This window comes from Phocoena phocoena, chromosome 20 (genome assembly GCF_963924675.1).
Source record: "Phocoena phocoena chromosome 20, mPhoPho1.1, whole genome shotgun sequence".
Lineage (NCBI taxonomy): Eukaryota > Metazoa > Chordata > Mammalia > Artiodactyla > Phocoenidae > Phocoena > Phocoena phocoena.
In genome coordinates this window covers 10986811-11003178 of record NC_089238.1, presented here as the reverse complement: position 1 = coordinate 11003178, position 16368 = coordinate 10986811, and the positions used below count along the sequence as shown (strand labels likewise).

The 16368-nt window shown below is 46.5% G+C and overlaps 2 protein-coding genes across 3 annotated transcripts; both read right to left on the bottom strand.

Annotated features, from left to right (window-relative positions):
- Positions 1-1313: 1313 nt before the first annotated feature.
- ETHE1 (ETHE1 persulfide dioxygenase) lies at positions 1314-16302 on the bottom strand. 2 transcript variants are annotated; one of them, XM_065898821.1, is made up of 7 exons: positions 16179-16302; positions 14565-14709; positions 14253-14401; positions 3994-4123; positions 2227-2316; positions 1739-1855; positions 1314-1510 (listed from the first exon to the last, which is right to left on the bottom strand). In XM_065898821.1, exons 1-7 carry the CDS (start codon positions 16257-16259, stop codon positions 1458-1460), a joined length of 765 nt encoding a protein of 254 aa, XP_065754893.1. In that variant the 5' UTR covers positions 16260-16302; the 3' UTR covers positions 1314-1457. The 2 variants fall into 2 exon arrangements, with proteins under 2 accessions (XP_065754893.1, XP_065754894.1); XM_065898822.1 differs by having other exon boundaries at positions 1458-1510; positions 14253-14371; positions 14568-14709; positions 16179-16259.
- LOC136140652 (small integral membrane protein 30-like) lies at positions 15535-15702 on the bottom strand. Its single transcript, XM_065898824.1, has one exon. It carries the CDS (start codon positions 15700-15702, stop codon positions 15535-15537), a length of 168 nt encoding a protein of 55 aa, XP_065754896.1.
- Positions 16303-16368: the final 66 nt, after the last annotated feature.

The following is a 16368-nucleotide window of genomic DNA, read 5'->3' as shown; positions in this document are numbered from 1 at the left end:
GCTCCTCCTGGATTCCAGAACTCCAGCCCCCTCCACCACCCAAGCCCCGGCCCCCTCACCGGCTCAGGCTTCGGCGCGCTCCCTTCTGCGCTCCGGCGCTGCAGTTTCTGCCCACTAGACAGGTGGCTGGGGAAGAGGGAGGAGAGAGAGGCTGCTCTGTCCCCATTCCCAGCAGCCCGGAAGTGGATGGGGACAACAGGTCCAACAGCTCTCGAGGGAGGAGGGAGCGACCAGCTTGCCCCGCCCGCAGCCGCGGCATCCGGCCATCCCGGCCCCACCCTCGGAAAGCCCAGCATGACGACCCCCCAACTCTGCCTCCAGCGCCCCCATTCCTCCCCCCTGGAGGGCCAGGCGCCTTGGTCACCTATGTATAATGTCCAGACCCTGGGAATCCTGAAAGGAAGAGAGGAATGGAGATAGGGGCCTCTCCCCTCTAATGAGCCCTTTAGAAGGGCCCCGACCGGTTTGGGGAGCTGGGCAAGGGGAGGGGGGGGTGCCCTGAGCTGAGTCAGAGACCCGCCCAGAGACAGGGGGAAGTATGTTCCCACCACCACCACTTTGCTATGGGTGGAGGGCAGAGGTTAAAGGTCTCAGCCAGACCCTTTCCTCTCTGGGCCAAAACAGGAAAATAACTGGTATGTGAGAAAGGAGCACTGGATATCAGGAGCTATGTGTATAAAGTATAAACATTTTACACGCATTAATTTATTTCATCCTTACAGCGGCCTACAGTAGAGAAAGGGATTACTATCTCCATTTTATAGTTAGGAAACTGAGGCTGAGGGGGACAAGTGTCCGCGAAGTCTACACATGTTAATGTTAACACCATATTTGTTCTCTCGAAAGTCCATGGTCTTTACCATTAGGCATCCTGTCGCTCAAGCCAGGAAGTGCCTCAGAGCTCATTTCAAATGATAGTAACTGTAATAGTGAACACTGATAGGAAGTCTGCTGTGCAGGCAGTGTACCAAGCACTTCATACATATGGACTCATTGGATCATCACAACACCCAATTATTATTACTATTATTCCCATTTTACAAATGAGGAAACTGAGGCTTGGAGAAGTGAAGTACCTTATTCTGGGTCTCATGGGGCAAGTAGTTTAACTTAAGACTGTTCTAATCCAAGGAGCTGAGGAACCCTGCCCCAGATATCTGTTTGCTTCTATCTTATAAGTTAGAAAATCTCCTTCCAGGCTCCCAGGACCTTTACGCGGCCTTGCTCCCTGGCCTATCCAGGGACCACAACTAACCACAGGCATCTCAGCCCAGAAACCCATTGGGTCCCCCAGAAAACAGAAGTCAGATTCAGAGGGAAAAAATATATATATATTTTTTTTATTTAAGAAGCTTGAGAGTCTGGTAAGGGAGGGGAAGATAAGAGAGGCTCTGGTGATGGCACTGCGCCCCTCACCCCACCTAGTGCATTATTAACTGGATATGAGCACCTGAGAGTCAGGAAGGGGGTGTCTGGATCCCACAGCGCATGTTAGCTGGAACAGCAAAGTCTGAAAGGAAGAAGCTAAGGGTGAAACCAAGGGGCCCAGGCAGACCCTCCCGCTCTCTCTATGCCCCCACTGGGGACCCAGAAATCCTAATAGTCCTTCTTTGGGAAACTAGAGTTCTGGCCCGGAGGCCCGTCCATCCCTCAGACCCAGGAGCCCAGATCCCCAGCACCTTCTCCCTCAGACCCAGGAATCCAGACCTCAGCACCCTCCTCCCCCGCAACTGCTCACCTATCTGCTGAGGTTTGGGCAAGTTCAGTTTGCTCATGACCTTGACAAACTCCTCACAGCTGAGGGTGAGCCGAGGGTTTAGAGTCCGCTCCTCCTCCACAGTGGATACTGTGAGTCCTAGTGGCCAAGAGAGGGGGAGGAATGTTGAGCCGTCCAGTGCCTTGGGCCTCCCAGAACTACATTTCCCAGGAGGCCTCAGGGTGCCTTTCTGGCTCAGGACTAACAGATTGCTTTCCCACCTCAATGGGCACTATGGGAAATGTAGTTTCCCACACTTCCCTAAGTTCTATAAGGAAGTCCCAGGAAAGGCTATGCCTTCTAGATTCTAGGCATTGTAGTTTCTACATCCACACTCAGTACACCTAAGCACTTGATCTTTTTGGCCAGAGGAGTTCCTGGGAATTGTAGTCTGCAAGCCACAGCAGTTTGGTGCTCCCTCTCAAATAGTAAGTTATGTAAATCCCACACCTCCTCCAGGAAGCCCTCACCATGGTAATCATGAGCAGGGTAGATCAGACAGTCTCCTGGAAGTGTGAAGATCTTTTCATGAACTGAGTGATACAAGGTCTTAGCACAGCCTGGGGAGGGAAAACTCAGAGGTCAGTGGAGCAACAGGATGAGAGGAACTCCCAAATCCCTTCCCTTCAGGAAAAGGAGAGGATAAAAATCACTGTAGCTAAACCGTCTCCCTCATTTTCTGCCAGTAGTCCTTTGATTGGGTAGAGAAGGAGAGGGAAGGGCATTCTAGGCAGGTGGAACAGCATATGCAAAGAATTGGGAAGTGGTGAGAATCCAGCATGACTGTAAACAAGGTTAGGATATGACCCTGAAGCACCAAATTCCCTCACTCTGGGGATGCCAAGAAAGGATTCTGGGCAGGGAAAGTGGATGGGAAGATAAGAAACTGAAGACATTAGGCCAAAGAGGAGGATAGAGCCATGGTTCTGACAAGAAGCTCTGAGTCCTAAGTTGGGACAGGGACAAACCTCTCTGGAACGTTCTGCCACCTTTCCTTTCAGCCTAAATCTTTCGATCTCATGACTGTGTTGGGGATGGATAAATGGAAGATTAGGAGCCTCAGAGAGAAAAAGATAGAGACCAAGATGGAGAGATAAGGAAAGAGGAAGAAAGAGGCAGCCTGGGGATCTGGTTACCCCATGGCCAGCTCAGCTCGCTGTGGCTCTGTCTCTTCTCTCTCGTCCAGCCTTGCTGGCCTCCTGCAAGGCAGCTAAATCCTCCCAATCTAGTGTCCACCTCACATTCACACACGTACTCAAATCTCATACCCTGATATTGTGAAAATAAACACCCTTCCCACAGCGAAACCCCTTAATCTAATTGCCCCCAGCAGCTAAACCCCAAATGTAACACCACCTCCTAGCAATTAAACCACTGAATCTAGCAACCTTCTAGCAGCTAAATTGCCAAATCTAACTTCCCCCAGCAGCTAAACCCCTGAATCAAACTCCACATCCCTCCCTGCACCAGCTAAACCCCTTATGGGGGGTTAAAAATATGCCCATGAACACTTTTAAACTCTTCTCTTGAAAATGTGACACATAATTCCCCTTGCCTTGACTTAGTGGTCTGGACTAAGTGACTTGCATTTAATAAATAGGATATGGCAGAACTAACAGAGTTTAACTTCTGAGACAAGCTCATTAAAAAAAAAAAAAATTAGGTCTTCTGTCTGTCTGTCTCTCTGATTGTTCCCTCTGGGACAATCCAGCTGCCATGTCATGAAGACACTCAAGCAGCCCTATGGAGAAGTCTGCATTGTGAGGAACTGAGGCCTCCTGCCAACAACCAGCAAGAGCTCACTGGCCACGTCAGTGAGCCACCTTGGAAGTGGATCCTCCAGCCCCAGTCAAGCCTTCAGTCAGCCCTGGCCAGCAGCTTGGTTGCAACCTCACATAAGATCCTGAGCAAGAACCATCCAGTTAAGCTTCTCCCAGAGTCCTAACTCTCAAAACCTGTGTGAGATGATGTTAATCATTGTTTTAAGCCACTAAGTTCTGGGGTGATTTGCTTTACAGCAATAGATAACTAACACACACTCTTGACTCTAACTGTCCCCCAACCACTAACCTCTGAACCCAACTCTCCTCCACTCCGGCACTAAACTCCTTGAATCTAATCCTGACCCCCTAAAAGTCTAACATTCATCCATCCATTCATTCTTGCAGCTGACACTTAAAACCCTGGCACCCACATAACCATACTAAGATCTCGGGCTGGGGAAAGGGGCCTGTGACCTTGCTGGAAGTCTGTCCGCCCACACCCTCGGATAAGCAGGGTATCTCCAGTGAAGGCCATGCTGTGGTCATCCAAGACGAAGGTGACACAGCCTGGGGTGTGGCCCGGGCTGGCCCGGGTCTCTAAGGCCTGGAAGAGAAGGAGAGTACAAAGAGTCACCAATAAGGCTGTGGCTTTACTCTCATGGTGAAACTGGCCTCAGAAGCCCCCCACCCCATCCCATCCCAGGGTCACATCTAGATAACCTCTTTTTGATAAAAAAAATACTGAAGTTAGATCCCGGACTTAAACCTCACTCCAGAGTAAACTCCCCCAAAATTAAAAACTTAAAGCAAGAAAATAAAATCATAAAACAGTGACAACAACAAAAATACAAATAAATACATGATCTCTGGTTAGAGAAGAACATCCATCCCAAAAGTCATAAATCATTAAGGGAAAGATCAATGGTTTGAATTTAAATACACTTGATGTTTCTGAATGGCAACAACATCGTAAACAAAACTTAAAGGGAATCAACATGGTGGCAAAATATATTTGTAACACAAATAGACCACCTAGTAGTCAGTGTACTTTATGTACAAACAGATCGTATAAATCAGTAAGAAAAAGATAAGCACACTAGTATAAATATGGAATACTAAACAGTCCTTTCAAATTGTCAATGAAATAAAATTCGATGATGCTATACACAAACATTTAATGGCAGGAAAGGATATTTGCTATCCCGTAAGTGCAAAAAACAGGTTACAAAGCAACTTATACAATGTCATCTCTTAAAAAAAAATTTACTCATTAACTCAAAATATTTTTTTCTTTAGGCTTTTCCTGTATTATCTTTTTTTTATAGTAAACGTGTCATTTTATTTATTTATGTATTTTTAAAACGTCATTTTATAATAAAAAATAAAACACAAAATTCACGATAAACGAAAGATCTAAACATAGAAAACCCAAAAAATTCTAGAAGGAAATATAGAAGAATATATATATCTATAAATACATATATATTTATATATATAAAATCTTGAGGTAGAAATGGTTTTTCTAAGCATGATAGGAAATTCAGAGGCCACAAGGAAAAACAGGAACAGATGTGACCACATAGTTTAACTTCATTACAGAAAAAGACAAAAATCAGAGTGACAAGACGAAAAAACTCAGAGACAACATTAGCACATATGTATAAGAGAGTATTAAAAAGTGTGAATAGTCATAATATATAAACAGCCCCTAAGTATCAATAAGAACCCCCAAAGAAAAATGGGCAAAAGAAAAAACCAGGCAATTCATGGTAGAGGGAACAAATAGTCAAAAAACATCTGATAAGATGTTTGATCTTCCTTAAAAGAAAGGAAGGGAAGGAGATATCTAAAAGCCCTATTTTTCACCTAACAGATTGGCAGTTGTCAGAGTTGCTTAGGGTGCTTGAGGCAAACCCTTTCATCCCCTGGGATGTGAGTACAACTCAGTATAGCCATTTTAGAGGACAGCTTAGCAGCGTCTAGCAACATCGTAAATGCACATACTTTCTGACTCCTCAAAGTCACTTCTAAGACTCTGTGGTCGGGTTTCCCTGGTGGCGCAGAGGTTAAGAATCCACCTGCCAATGCAGGGGACACGGGTTCAAGCCCTGGTCTGGAAAAATTCCCACATGCCATGGAGCAACTAAGCCTGTGTGCCACAACTACTGAGCCTGCGCTCTGGAGGCCGCAAGCCACAACTACTGAGCCCGCGTGCCACAACTACTGAAGCCCACGTCTAGAGCCTGTGCTCCACAATAAGAGAAGCCACCGCAGTGAGAAGTCCGCGCTCCACAACGAAGAGCAGCCCCCGCTGGCCGCAACTAGAGAAAACCCCCTGCAGCAGCAACAAAGACCCAATGGAGCCATAAATAAATAAATAATAAATAAATTTATATATATATAAAAAAAGACTCTGCGGTTAAGAACCCCTGACACATGAACACAAAAACACCATCCAGGGAACCCCGATTATCTAAATTCCCATGCTCAGTTCAGGGAAGCAACTGTCAGAAAAATTTTTATCCCAATGATCTAACAATCACTTAAAAGATTAGTTCCCACTCACATATCACTCCTCCTCTCCTAATAGAGGCCCCTCCCACCAATTAGCATCCTCGTCCAGGTCAGTCATCTGCTAATTGTTGAAGGACACCATGTGCAGACTCTGTTTCGACACCCAATATCCATTCTAACCTTCCCCACTCACAGATCTCCAATTTGGTCTGGGGCATCAGTGTGCCCCGCCAAGCACTTTCCCAGCCTCCCTGACAGCTTGGGTGGCCTCTGGCACAGTCCTCTGGCCAATGAGATCTCAATAAGTCTCCTGAGGATTTCTGGGAAAGCTTTTCCCTTCCTGATAAAAGGGACTGGCACCTGCCCTTTCCACTTCATCTGGCTCTGAACACAAGGTGTGATGGCTGGAGCTGCAGCAGCCATCTTGCAACCATGAAGAAAAAAAAGCCAAGAGAATCCCACAAATGATGGTGCTGCCAAATCGAAGAGAATAGCTACATTCTTCCAAATTTCCTGTTATAGGAGAAAAATGAACTATTTATTTAAGCCACTGTATGGGTTTTTCCGTTACTTTCTGCCAAACAGCTTCCTAGCTCATCTACAATAGAAATATATGGGCAATGCAAAACAAGTGCAAAGCAAAATCACAAATCTTGCAAAATCTTGTGGGAAAAATCACATCCCCTGGCCCCCAAAATTAACATTACCTTTTTGTAGTAGAGGGATGATCTTTCACTTTTTATTTTGTATGTTTCCATACTCTCTGAATTTTTTTTTTTACACAAAAAGCATGGGAGTCTTTTGAACTAAAAAGGGGGATGGATATTCAGGAGTAATGTTCAAAATATTTAACCATAGTTATGGCATGGGTATTGGCCAATCAGAAGGACGTCAGTTGTAAACAACCAGTAGTTAGAGTATATACAGTTGACCTTTGAGTAACACAGGTTTGAACTATGCAAGTCGACATATAGACAGATTTTTTTCAGTAGTAAATACTACTGTACTACACGATCTGGTTTGGTGAATCTGTGGATGCAGAGGAACCGCAGATAGAAGGACCAACTGGAAGATAAACCACAATTTTTTGTGTGTGTGTGGTATGCGGGCCTCTCACTGTTGTGGCCTCTCCCATTGCGGAGCACAGGCTCCGGACGCGCAGGCTCAGCGGCCATGGCTCACAGGCCCAGCCGCTCTGCGGCATATGGGATCTTCCCGGACTGGGGCACGAACCCCCGTCCCCTGCAGCGGCAGGCGGACTCTCAACCACTGCGCCACCAGGGAAGCCCAATATACCCCAATTTTTGAATGTGGGGAGGGTCAGTGCCCCTAACTTCCTAGTTTGTTCAAGAGTCAATGGTATATGGTATATATAATTGTCTTATGTGTATAAATTGAACAAAATTTTAATATCAATTGAACACAATCCAGCTGGCCACATAGATCAAGATCCCCTAGGCCCTTAGTGACTGAGTCTGTGTCTCAAGTGGCTTTGCTGATTATCAGCCTCCCTGTTTATCTTTCCCTTCTCTAGAATATCTAGAATTTACCCTCTATCAACCCCCATAATCCTGCCCATCTCAGGCCTCTCCTGCTTGGGCCAACTGACAGCATCCTCCCTGGCCTACCAGCCTCTAATCCACCTCCTACATGACCCTGAGGGAGGTTTTCTATCACCCAGATCCAATTTTGTCCCTCTCTGCTCAAAACCCTTCCCCAGCTTCCACTGCCCCCAGGGCAGAGTTCCAGCTCCTCAGCCCCTGCTCTGGTACCTGCTCACTTTTCCAGCCCCATGTCCTATAACATCCTTCTTTCCCCAGCTACTCTGAACCCCAGAGTCATTTCCAGAAAATAGCACACTTCTCCACACCTCTTTGCCCCTGCAATTTCCTCTTCTCCCATCAGTCCGATCTACCTACTCTTTAGAAGCCTGGCACTCATTACCCTTTTTCCTGTACCAGGCTCTCTTCTAAGCACTTTACATGACGGAACTCATTCAGGCCACACACATCCTTATGAGGTAAGTACCACTCCTGTCCCCGTTCTACAGATGAGGAAACTGAGGCACAGGATGAGAATGAACAAACTATAACTATATGCGACAATATGGATGACTCTCACGGACGTAACCATGAGCAAAAAAAAAAAAGTGGGCTAGACATAAAGAGTGGAGTGGGGAGGAGTGGGATAAAGTGGGAAATCTCAGTGTGCCCGGTACACAGGAAGGGTAAGTGGTATTTCATGAAGCTGAGGTTTCAGTGCTGAATCCAGAGGTAAAATATTTCTCTCTTGGTGAGGGCACATGGATTAGTGGTTAGGAGCAGTCTCTGGAGCCGGGTGACATGGGTTCTAATTTTGGCTCTGCTATTACTAGCTGTGTGACCTTGGGCAAGTTACTTCACCTCTCTGGGCTTCTCTGTTCATTTGTAAAATGGGCATAATAACTGTCACCACTTCATAGGGCTATTATAAAGATTAAATTATTTCATGTATGTAAAGCATTTTAAAAATGCCCAGGGAATTCCCTGGCGGTCCAGTGGTTAGGACTCCAAGCTCTCACTGCCATAGGCCCAGGTTCAACACAATAATTGCTATATTATAAAAATAATAATGTTTTAAAATTAGATCTATCTGTCAGAAAAGACACAGTGGAGGCTCAAGAACCAGGTTCAGCCATAGCAATGTTTTGTTTGGACTGCTCAGTAGTTATGTAAAGTCTGAATTTGTTACCCCTTAACATTTGGAAGAGTTTTCAAAAATGTATATTTGCAGCTTCTAATTAAAAAAAAAAAAAAAAAGCCTTTACAGTAGACAGACTACATTCCCTAGTGGGTGTCCTCCATAAACGGGGCACACACCCCAACACTAGCCACGGGTCCCACCTCTCCCTGCTCCCAGGAAATGATATTTGATTCTGAAAACTGTGTGAGATACATGCTGAGAAAATGCACTTTCTCACAATGCTAAGTGAGAAACAAAACACTCAGTATTTGTTAACTATTATTAAGTTATTTATTATTATTATCATCCAATACAGATATATCTGCAATCTACTTCAGTGAACAGCAAAGAGAAGTTTTCAAAGAACAAGTTAAGTAACACCAGGAGGAAACAAGCAGACACATCCAGAAAGTGGGATATTCTGCAAGACAACAGGCTGGGAGCTTCAAAAGTCAATGTCATGGGGCAGAAAGGGTATGAAACTGTTCTAGATTAAAAGAGACTAAATAGACCTAACAGCCAAATGCCATGTGTGAACCTCCATCGGGTCCTGGTTCATATAAGCAGCTGTAAAAATGATTCCTAAGCACTTGGAGAAATTTGAACATGGGCTGGATTTCAGAACTATTTAAGAATTATTGTCTATGTCGTTAGATGTGACAAAGATCTTGTAAAAAGAATGGTTCTCCAAGTGGTGTAGTCGAGGGAACCCTGAGGGTCTGCAAGATCGAAACAATTTTCATAATAGTGTGAAGAGGTCTTTTGCCCTTTCTCACTCTCATTCTCCCCTGAGAGTTCAGTGCAGTTTTCCCAGAAGCTCCATGACTCGTGATGATGTCATCGCTCTGACAGCTGATGGAATGTGTGCTTGTGTACTCTTGTGTTTTAAAAAAAGTCTCACAGGAATAAAGACACAGACCTACTAGAGAATGGACTTGGGGATATGGGGAGGGCGAAGGGTAAGCTGTGACAAAGCGAGAGAGAGGCATGGACATATATACACTACCAAACGTAAGGTAGATAGATAGCTAGTGGGAAGCAGCCGCATAGCACAGGGAGATCAGCTCGGTGCTTTGTGACCGCCTGGAGGGGTGGGATAGGGAGTGGGGGGGGGAGGGAGACGCAAGAGGGATGAGATATGGGAACATATGTATATGTATAACTGATTCACTTTGTTATAAAGCAGAAACTAACACACCATTGTAAAGCAATTATACTCCAATAAAGATGTAAAAAAATAAATTAATAAAAAAAAAGTCTCCGTTTCAACTTGTGATACAGTAAATATATTTTGCGTATCTAAATACTTATTTTTTATTTCTTTTTTTTTAGCCTCACCGCGCAGCTTGTGGGATCTTAGTTCCCTGACCAGGGATTGAACCCAGGCCCTCCACAGTGAAAGCACAGAGTCCTAACCACTGGATCACCAGGGAATTTCCCATTTCTTTTTAAAATTGAGATATAATTGACATGTAACTAATACAGTAAATATTGCTTGATAGAACCCAGGTAAACAAAAGCTTTTCAGGGCCCTCCATAATGTTTAAGAGGGTTAAGGAATCCTGGGGAGCAGCACCCCCTCTATATCGCTGTATTTAACAGGCAACACTAACTTTCGGAATCCGCCAACCCTCTTGGGAGCTAGAATGCTCAAATCTCAATCGTTGCTTATTAAAACAGTAAATCCATTCTACAGTGAAACCATACAAACTTGGCTCACTGTGAATATAAAATGTAAAACCAGTTCAAAAAGCTGTTTGGGGCTTCCTTGGTGGTACAGTGGTTAAGAATCCGCCTGCCAGTGCAGGGGACACGGGTTCGAGCCCTGGTCCAGGAAGATCCCACATGCCGTGGAGCAACTAAGCCCGTGCGCCACAACTACTGAGCCTGTGCTCTAGAGCCCGCGAGCCACAACTACGGAGCCCACATGCCACAACTACTGAAGCCCGCGTGCCTAGAGCCCGTGCTCCGCAACAAGAGAAGCCACTGCAATGAGAAGCCTGTGCACCGCAATGGAGAGTAGCCCCCGCTCGCCGCAACTAGAGAAAGCCCGCGCCCAGCAACGAAGACCCAACACAGCCAAAAATAAATAAATAAAATCAATAAATTTGTATATTAAAAAAAAAAAAGCTGTGTGGCAGTTTCTGCTAAAGTTAAATATGTGTCAGTTCTAAGACTCGGCAAGCCCACTCCTGGAATTGAGGGTAATGTCCACCAAGAGATTTGTACAAGAATCTTCAGAGCAGCATTATTCATAATAGCCCCAGACTAGAATCAACCATCAAAAGGAGAATGGATATAATTGTCATCAATTCACACAGTGAAATGCTCTACGTCAGGGGTTGGCAAACTATGGTCGGTGCACCAAATTTGGCCTGCCATCTGCTTTTATAAGAATGACATTTCATGCCACATGAAAATTATTGAAATTAAATTTTCAGTGGCCATAAATAAAGTTTTACTGGAGCCCAGCCATGCTTATTCATGCATTCATTGTCTGTAGATGCTTTCACACCAACAGGAAAATTAAGTAGTTACAACAGGGACCATATGGCCTGCAAAACTGAAAATATTTACCATCTGGTCCTTTACAGAAAAAGTTGGCCAACCACTGCTATACAGCAAAAAAGGAAAGAACTACAATTATATACAATAGTAGGTAGAGTGAAAGAAGCAGACATAAGAGTACACACTGGTTTCTGTTTATAAGGTCCAGAACAGGCAGAACTAATCTATGATTAAGTAAGTCAGAAGAACGGTCTCTTGGTGGGGCTGTCAATGGCCAGGAAGAGGGACAAGGAGGAGTTCTGGGGCGATGGGCATGTTCTGGATCTCGATCTGGGTGGTGGATACTCAAGTCTAGACATATGTTAAAATTTACCAAGCTGGAGAGCTTCCCTGGTGGCGCAGTGGTTGAGAGTCCGCCTGCCGATGAAGGGGACACGGGTTCGTGCCCCGGTCCGGGAGGATCCCGCATGCCGCGGAGCGGCTGGGCCCGTGAGCCACAGCCGCTGAGCCTGCGCGTCCGGAGCCTGTGCTCCGCAACGGGAGAGGCCACAACGGTGAGAGGCCTGCGTACCACCAAAAAAAAAAAAAAAAAAAAATTACCAAGCTGTACATGTGTAATACATGCCCCTTTTACTGTATAATATGCATGTTACAATTCAAAATTTTTAAGTGGGAGGAGGAAAATGAGAGGGGAAAAAAAGTGCCCATCTCCAAATGTTTATAAAGAACTCGGATGAAAACCAAACAAAATGCTGAACAATCATAAAGACAGATAATAACAAGTGGTAACAAGGATGTAGAGGGACTGGAACCCTCACACAACTGGTTATGGGAACATAAAATGGTATAGCCACTTTGGATAACAGTTTTTTTTTGTTTTTTTTGCGGTACACGGGCCTCTCACTGTTGTGGCCTCTCCCATTGCGGAGCGCAGGCTCTGGACGCGCAGGCTCAGCGGCCGTGGCTCACGGGCACAGCCGCTCTGCGGCATGTGGGATCTTCCCGGACCGGGGCACGAACCCGCGTCCCCTGCATCGGCAGGCGGACTCTCAACCACTGCGCCACCAGGGAAGCCCCGGATAACAGTTTTTGATAGCAGTTTGGCAGTTCCTCAAATTGTTAAACAGAGTTATCATATGATCCAGTAATTCCATCCTAAGTATATACCCAAGAGAGATGAAAACATACATCCACACAAAAACTTGCACGTGAATATTCATAGTGGCATAATTCATAAGAGCCAAAAGTGGAAGCAATTCAAATGTCCATCCAGCGATGAATGAATAAATAAAATGTGATTATCCATACAACGGAATATTATTCAGCAATAAAAAGAAATGAAACACTGATACATGTTACAACATGGATGAACTTTGAAAACATTACGGTCAGTGGCAAAAGCCAGTCACAAAGGGCTTCCCTGGTGGCGCAGTGGTTGAGAGTCCGCCTGCCGATGCAGGGGACGCGGGTTCGTGCCCCGGTCCGGGAGGATCCCACGTGCTGCGGAGCGGCTGGGCCCGTGAGCCATGGCCGCTGAGCCTGCGCGTCTGGAGCCTGTGCTCCGCAACGGGAGAGGCCACAACAGTGAGAGGCCCGCGTACCGCCGAAAAAAAAAAAAAAAAAGCCAGTCACAAAGACCACGTATAGTATGATACCATATTTCTATGCAATGTACAGAATAGACAGATCTATAGAGACAGAAAGTAGGTTAGTGGTTAGTAGCCCACGTACCCACGTGCTGCAACTACTGAAGCCCACGCACCTAGAGCCTGTGCTCCGCGACAAGAGAAGCCCCCGCTCGACGCAACAAGAGAAAGCCCACGTGCAGCAAGGAAGACCCAACGACCCAAGGCAGCCAAAAATAAATAAATAAATAACCCAAGCACTAAAGCTAAATCTTCCACAGCTAAGCCCTTCCATGTTGATTCACTCTTCCAGTGAATCAACATCACTCATCCAGTTTAACAAAGGGCTCTTCTTGACACAAAACTCCAACCATTTCTAACACCTCTAAGGCTTCTCAACCCAAGAAATGCTTGTTAGCACCTGCTTATTATGTACAGTGTACCTAAATGTACAATGCATTTTCTTTTTTATCTGCTTCCAGAAAAAGGCTTGAAATAAAGAGGCTGTACCCAGTGGAGCTAAATCCTCTGATCCCACCCACAGCCTTTATTTCCCCAAACCATCTGACTCAGTTTAACTGGCCTCATTTAGCAAAACCCTCTAACTTGGAGGTCAAGTCCAAGTGACATTCTGTCCCCAAAGCCAGCCAAACTCTCTAAGTCTTTAGCAACTTTGATCAGGAAAACGTCCTGCCAGCTGTTTCCCCTCCCTCTGAGGGCAACCCTAGCACCCTCCTCACCCATCGTATTACCCTGGGTTGGACTTCTGGCCAGAAACCTGCTGGTTCTGCTTGGGGCAAAGAAAGGAGAGGAGGTAGGAACCTTCAGACCATTCCTGTGTGAGGCAATAGCAGGGCTGGGGTTAGGGTGAGGCAAGCAGGCTCCTATAGGGAGCAACATTTAAGGAGGCGCCCACTAGAAGGTGCCAGCCCTGCCTTTGCACCACCCTGAGAATGAGCGCCCCCTTAAATGTTGCGCCCTGGATTCCTCTCTTGCCTCACCCTAGTCCCGGCTCTGGGCAACTGCATGCGCCTTCCTCCAACGGTGGCTCTGGGAAGAGAGGGCTGGGTCTCTCCCTCAGCCATGACCTTGTAATTCCAGCTCCCAGTCAAATTTTATGAGACTCCAGGCCAAAGGAGTTGCCCCAAGGTTATAGGAAACGCCATAGATGTTGTTGACTTAAAGGGATGGGCCAGAGACACATCTGCCCAGAGCCTCTTGGCTCAGTTTTTCACCTGGGTTTATGGCACCCTTCTCCCTGAGACAGAAACTCAGGGATCAGGAGTCCAGGCCCCCAAGCCCCTCTTCCCTTTAGTCCAAAAACTCCAGGCCACCACCCTCTCGGGGACCCAGCATCCAACTCACGAAGCGCCCGAAGCGGATGGGGTCTCCATCTTCGATGTGCATGTCAGCCTGGGCCCCACTAAGGCGGGAGATGACAGACTGGCAGCCGGGGAGTAGGGACCGGAGCAGCCCGGAGCCGGTAATGTGGTCCGCATGGCAGTGGGTATTCACTGGGAGAGAGAGGAGAGCCAGGTCCAGGAGGGCACAGAGAGGACGCAGGATTCCCAGCCCCCAGCCCCCTCCTCCCTCAGACCCAGGAGTCCCGGTCCTAGCTTCCCACTCCACGCTACAGTCCCGCGCCCTCAGGCCCAGGAGCCCGGCCCCCAAACGGACCAGCATACAGCAGCTGTAGCCCCAGTTCCTTGACCAACTGGGCATCCCGATGCGCTGTCTCCAGAACCGGGTCGATCAGAACGGCCTCTCTGGACTCTCTGTCACCCAGGAGGTAAGTGTAGGTGCAGCTCTTGGGCTCAAACATCTGGAAAGGGGGTGGGGACAAGTGAGAGCACAGATTCAGACCCCCCCTTACTGTGGACCCAGGAGTCCAGGCCTCAACTCCATTCTCTTCCTAAGATCCAGAAGCAGAAGCCCCTGTCCCCCCCCTTTTTTTTTACTTAATGGGTTTATATTTAATATAGTACTTCTCACCATGGAGATGTTACCCGTTAATATAAAAATTTTTTTGTTTTCGTTAAACATTAAATCTCTTCTCCATTTCAATGTCACTATAAAGTATTTTTTTACATTAAATCTTTTCTCCATTTCAACGTTAGGTACAACGAATACATTTTCTAAACTTTTTCCCCCACCAAGAGATAAATTTTAATTTTTGACCAACTGTATTTAATATCTAGGTACAATATTAACTTGGGAGATAACGAAACAAAAATCCATTAAAAATATGGAGAAAAGACTCCTCAGTGATGCAGGAGGCAGTGATTATAACTAAACAGTGGCAGTTTCCTAGGATTCTGGGCAAGAGTTTTCTTCTTCCTATTGAGAATTCTTAAACTATGAAATATAACTTTTGCAAAGTTCAGCCTTCTCACTTCTTTGACCTTCTTTCTAACTAGCAAATGCAAATTACAGATGGCATTTTTCAGTGCATTATTTGTTGTGAAGAAAACGTTTTGTTTTCCATTTAATATAGTATATCAATTTGTTCCTATTTATAGGGAAACCAAGACTATGAAACTACCCTATTTACTGTTTCTTGGGAACTTTCAGACACCAAAACTCAGTTCTGAACCTCAACAGCACAAAGGTTTTCAGGGCAAGGTTTGATTCAGGAGGTCCTTCAAAGTCACATCTGTCCATTTCTCCTTCGTGCATATACCCCCAAACAAGCATAAATGCCTGTAATACTGAGAACGAGAGCGATTGCATCTCTGGCTTCTACTGCTTCAACAACAGGCAGCACCAAAAGCAATGAAAAGAGGACTGGGAACAATTGTGTTGAAACTAAGATCATGATGTTGAGATCTTGAGGTGACTGGTTCTTAAAGGCTGAAGGTTTCAAAGAAAGCGGTATTTGTTTAATTCTATCAGTTCAGGATGCTGAGGCTTAAGAGGTTCCACGTGACAGCGCCTTCAAGTTAGCAGCCATTACAGGAATCCCCCTGCCCGGAGTCAGGAGTCTGGGACCCCAGCACCTTACTCCGTCGGAACCAATGAGTCCCAACTTTCATCCATCCCCAAACCTGGGTCCCCGTCATCCTCTTCCGTAATGGAAGCAAGAGTCCAGCCCGAAGCCCAGATCGGGGTCCCAGATCTGGAACCCAGATCACTCCCCTTTAAAGGACGCAAGAGTCTAGCCCTACACCCCTTTCCGCAAAGACCCAGGCGTCAGGGCCCGGGTATCTCTCCGGATTTAAAGGACCCGGGATTTCCGCCCCTGCCGCCACCCAGGATCCAGTAATCTCGCTCCCCGGTCCAGCCACTGCGAACCTGCCGTAGGAGGATGGGGGCTCCAGACTCGCTGTATTGACTGAGCTGCCGCCCAGCGACCCTCAGTGCAGACCCCGCCATCGCGCCCGAGGCAGGAGACGGAGCGGTGCCAGCGGAAGCCGAACGCACCCAAGGTTGAACCCCGGAGGGGCGGGGCGGGGCGGGGCGGGGCGGGGGCATGGGCGGGGCC

What these genes read in the sequence shown, in the direction of transcription:
- LOC136140652 (XM_065898824.1), bottom strand. Translation starts at nt 15,702, where the DNA reads ATGATCTTAGTTTCAACACAATTGTTCCCAGTCCTCTTTTCATTGCTT.
- ETHE1 (XM_065898821.1), bottom strand. Translation starts at nt 16,259, where the DNA reads ATGGCGGGGTCTGCACTGAGGGTCGCTGGGCGGCAGCTCAGTCAATAC. An exon ending in CCCCCATCCTCCTACGGCAG is followed by an intron (nt 14,710 to 16,178) that starts GTTCGCAGTGGC and finishes CCCCCTTTCCAG; the next exon opens with ATGTTTGAGCCCAAGAGCTG. An exon ending in CCATCCGCTTCGGGCGCTTC is followed by an intron (nt 4,124 to 14,252) that starts GTGAGTTGGATG and finishes CTTCTCTTCCAG; the next exon opens with GCCTTAGAGACCCGGGCCAG.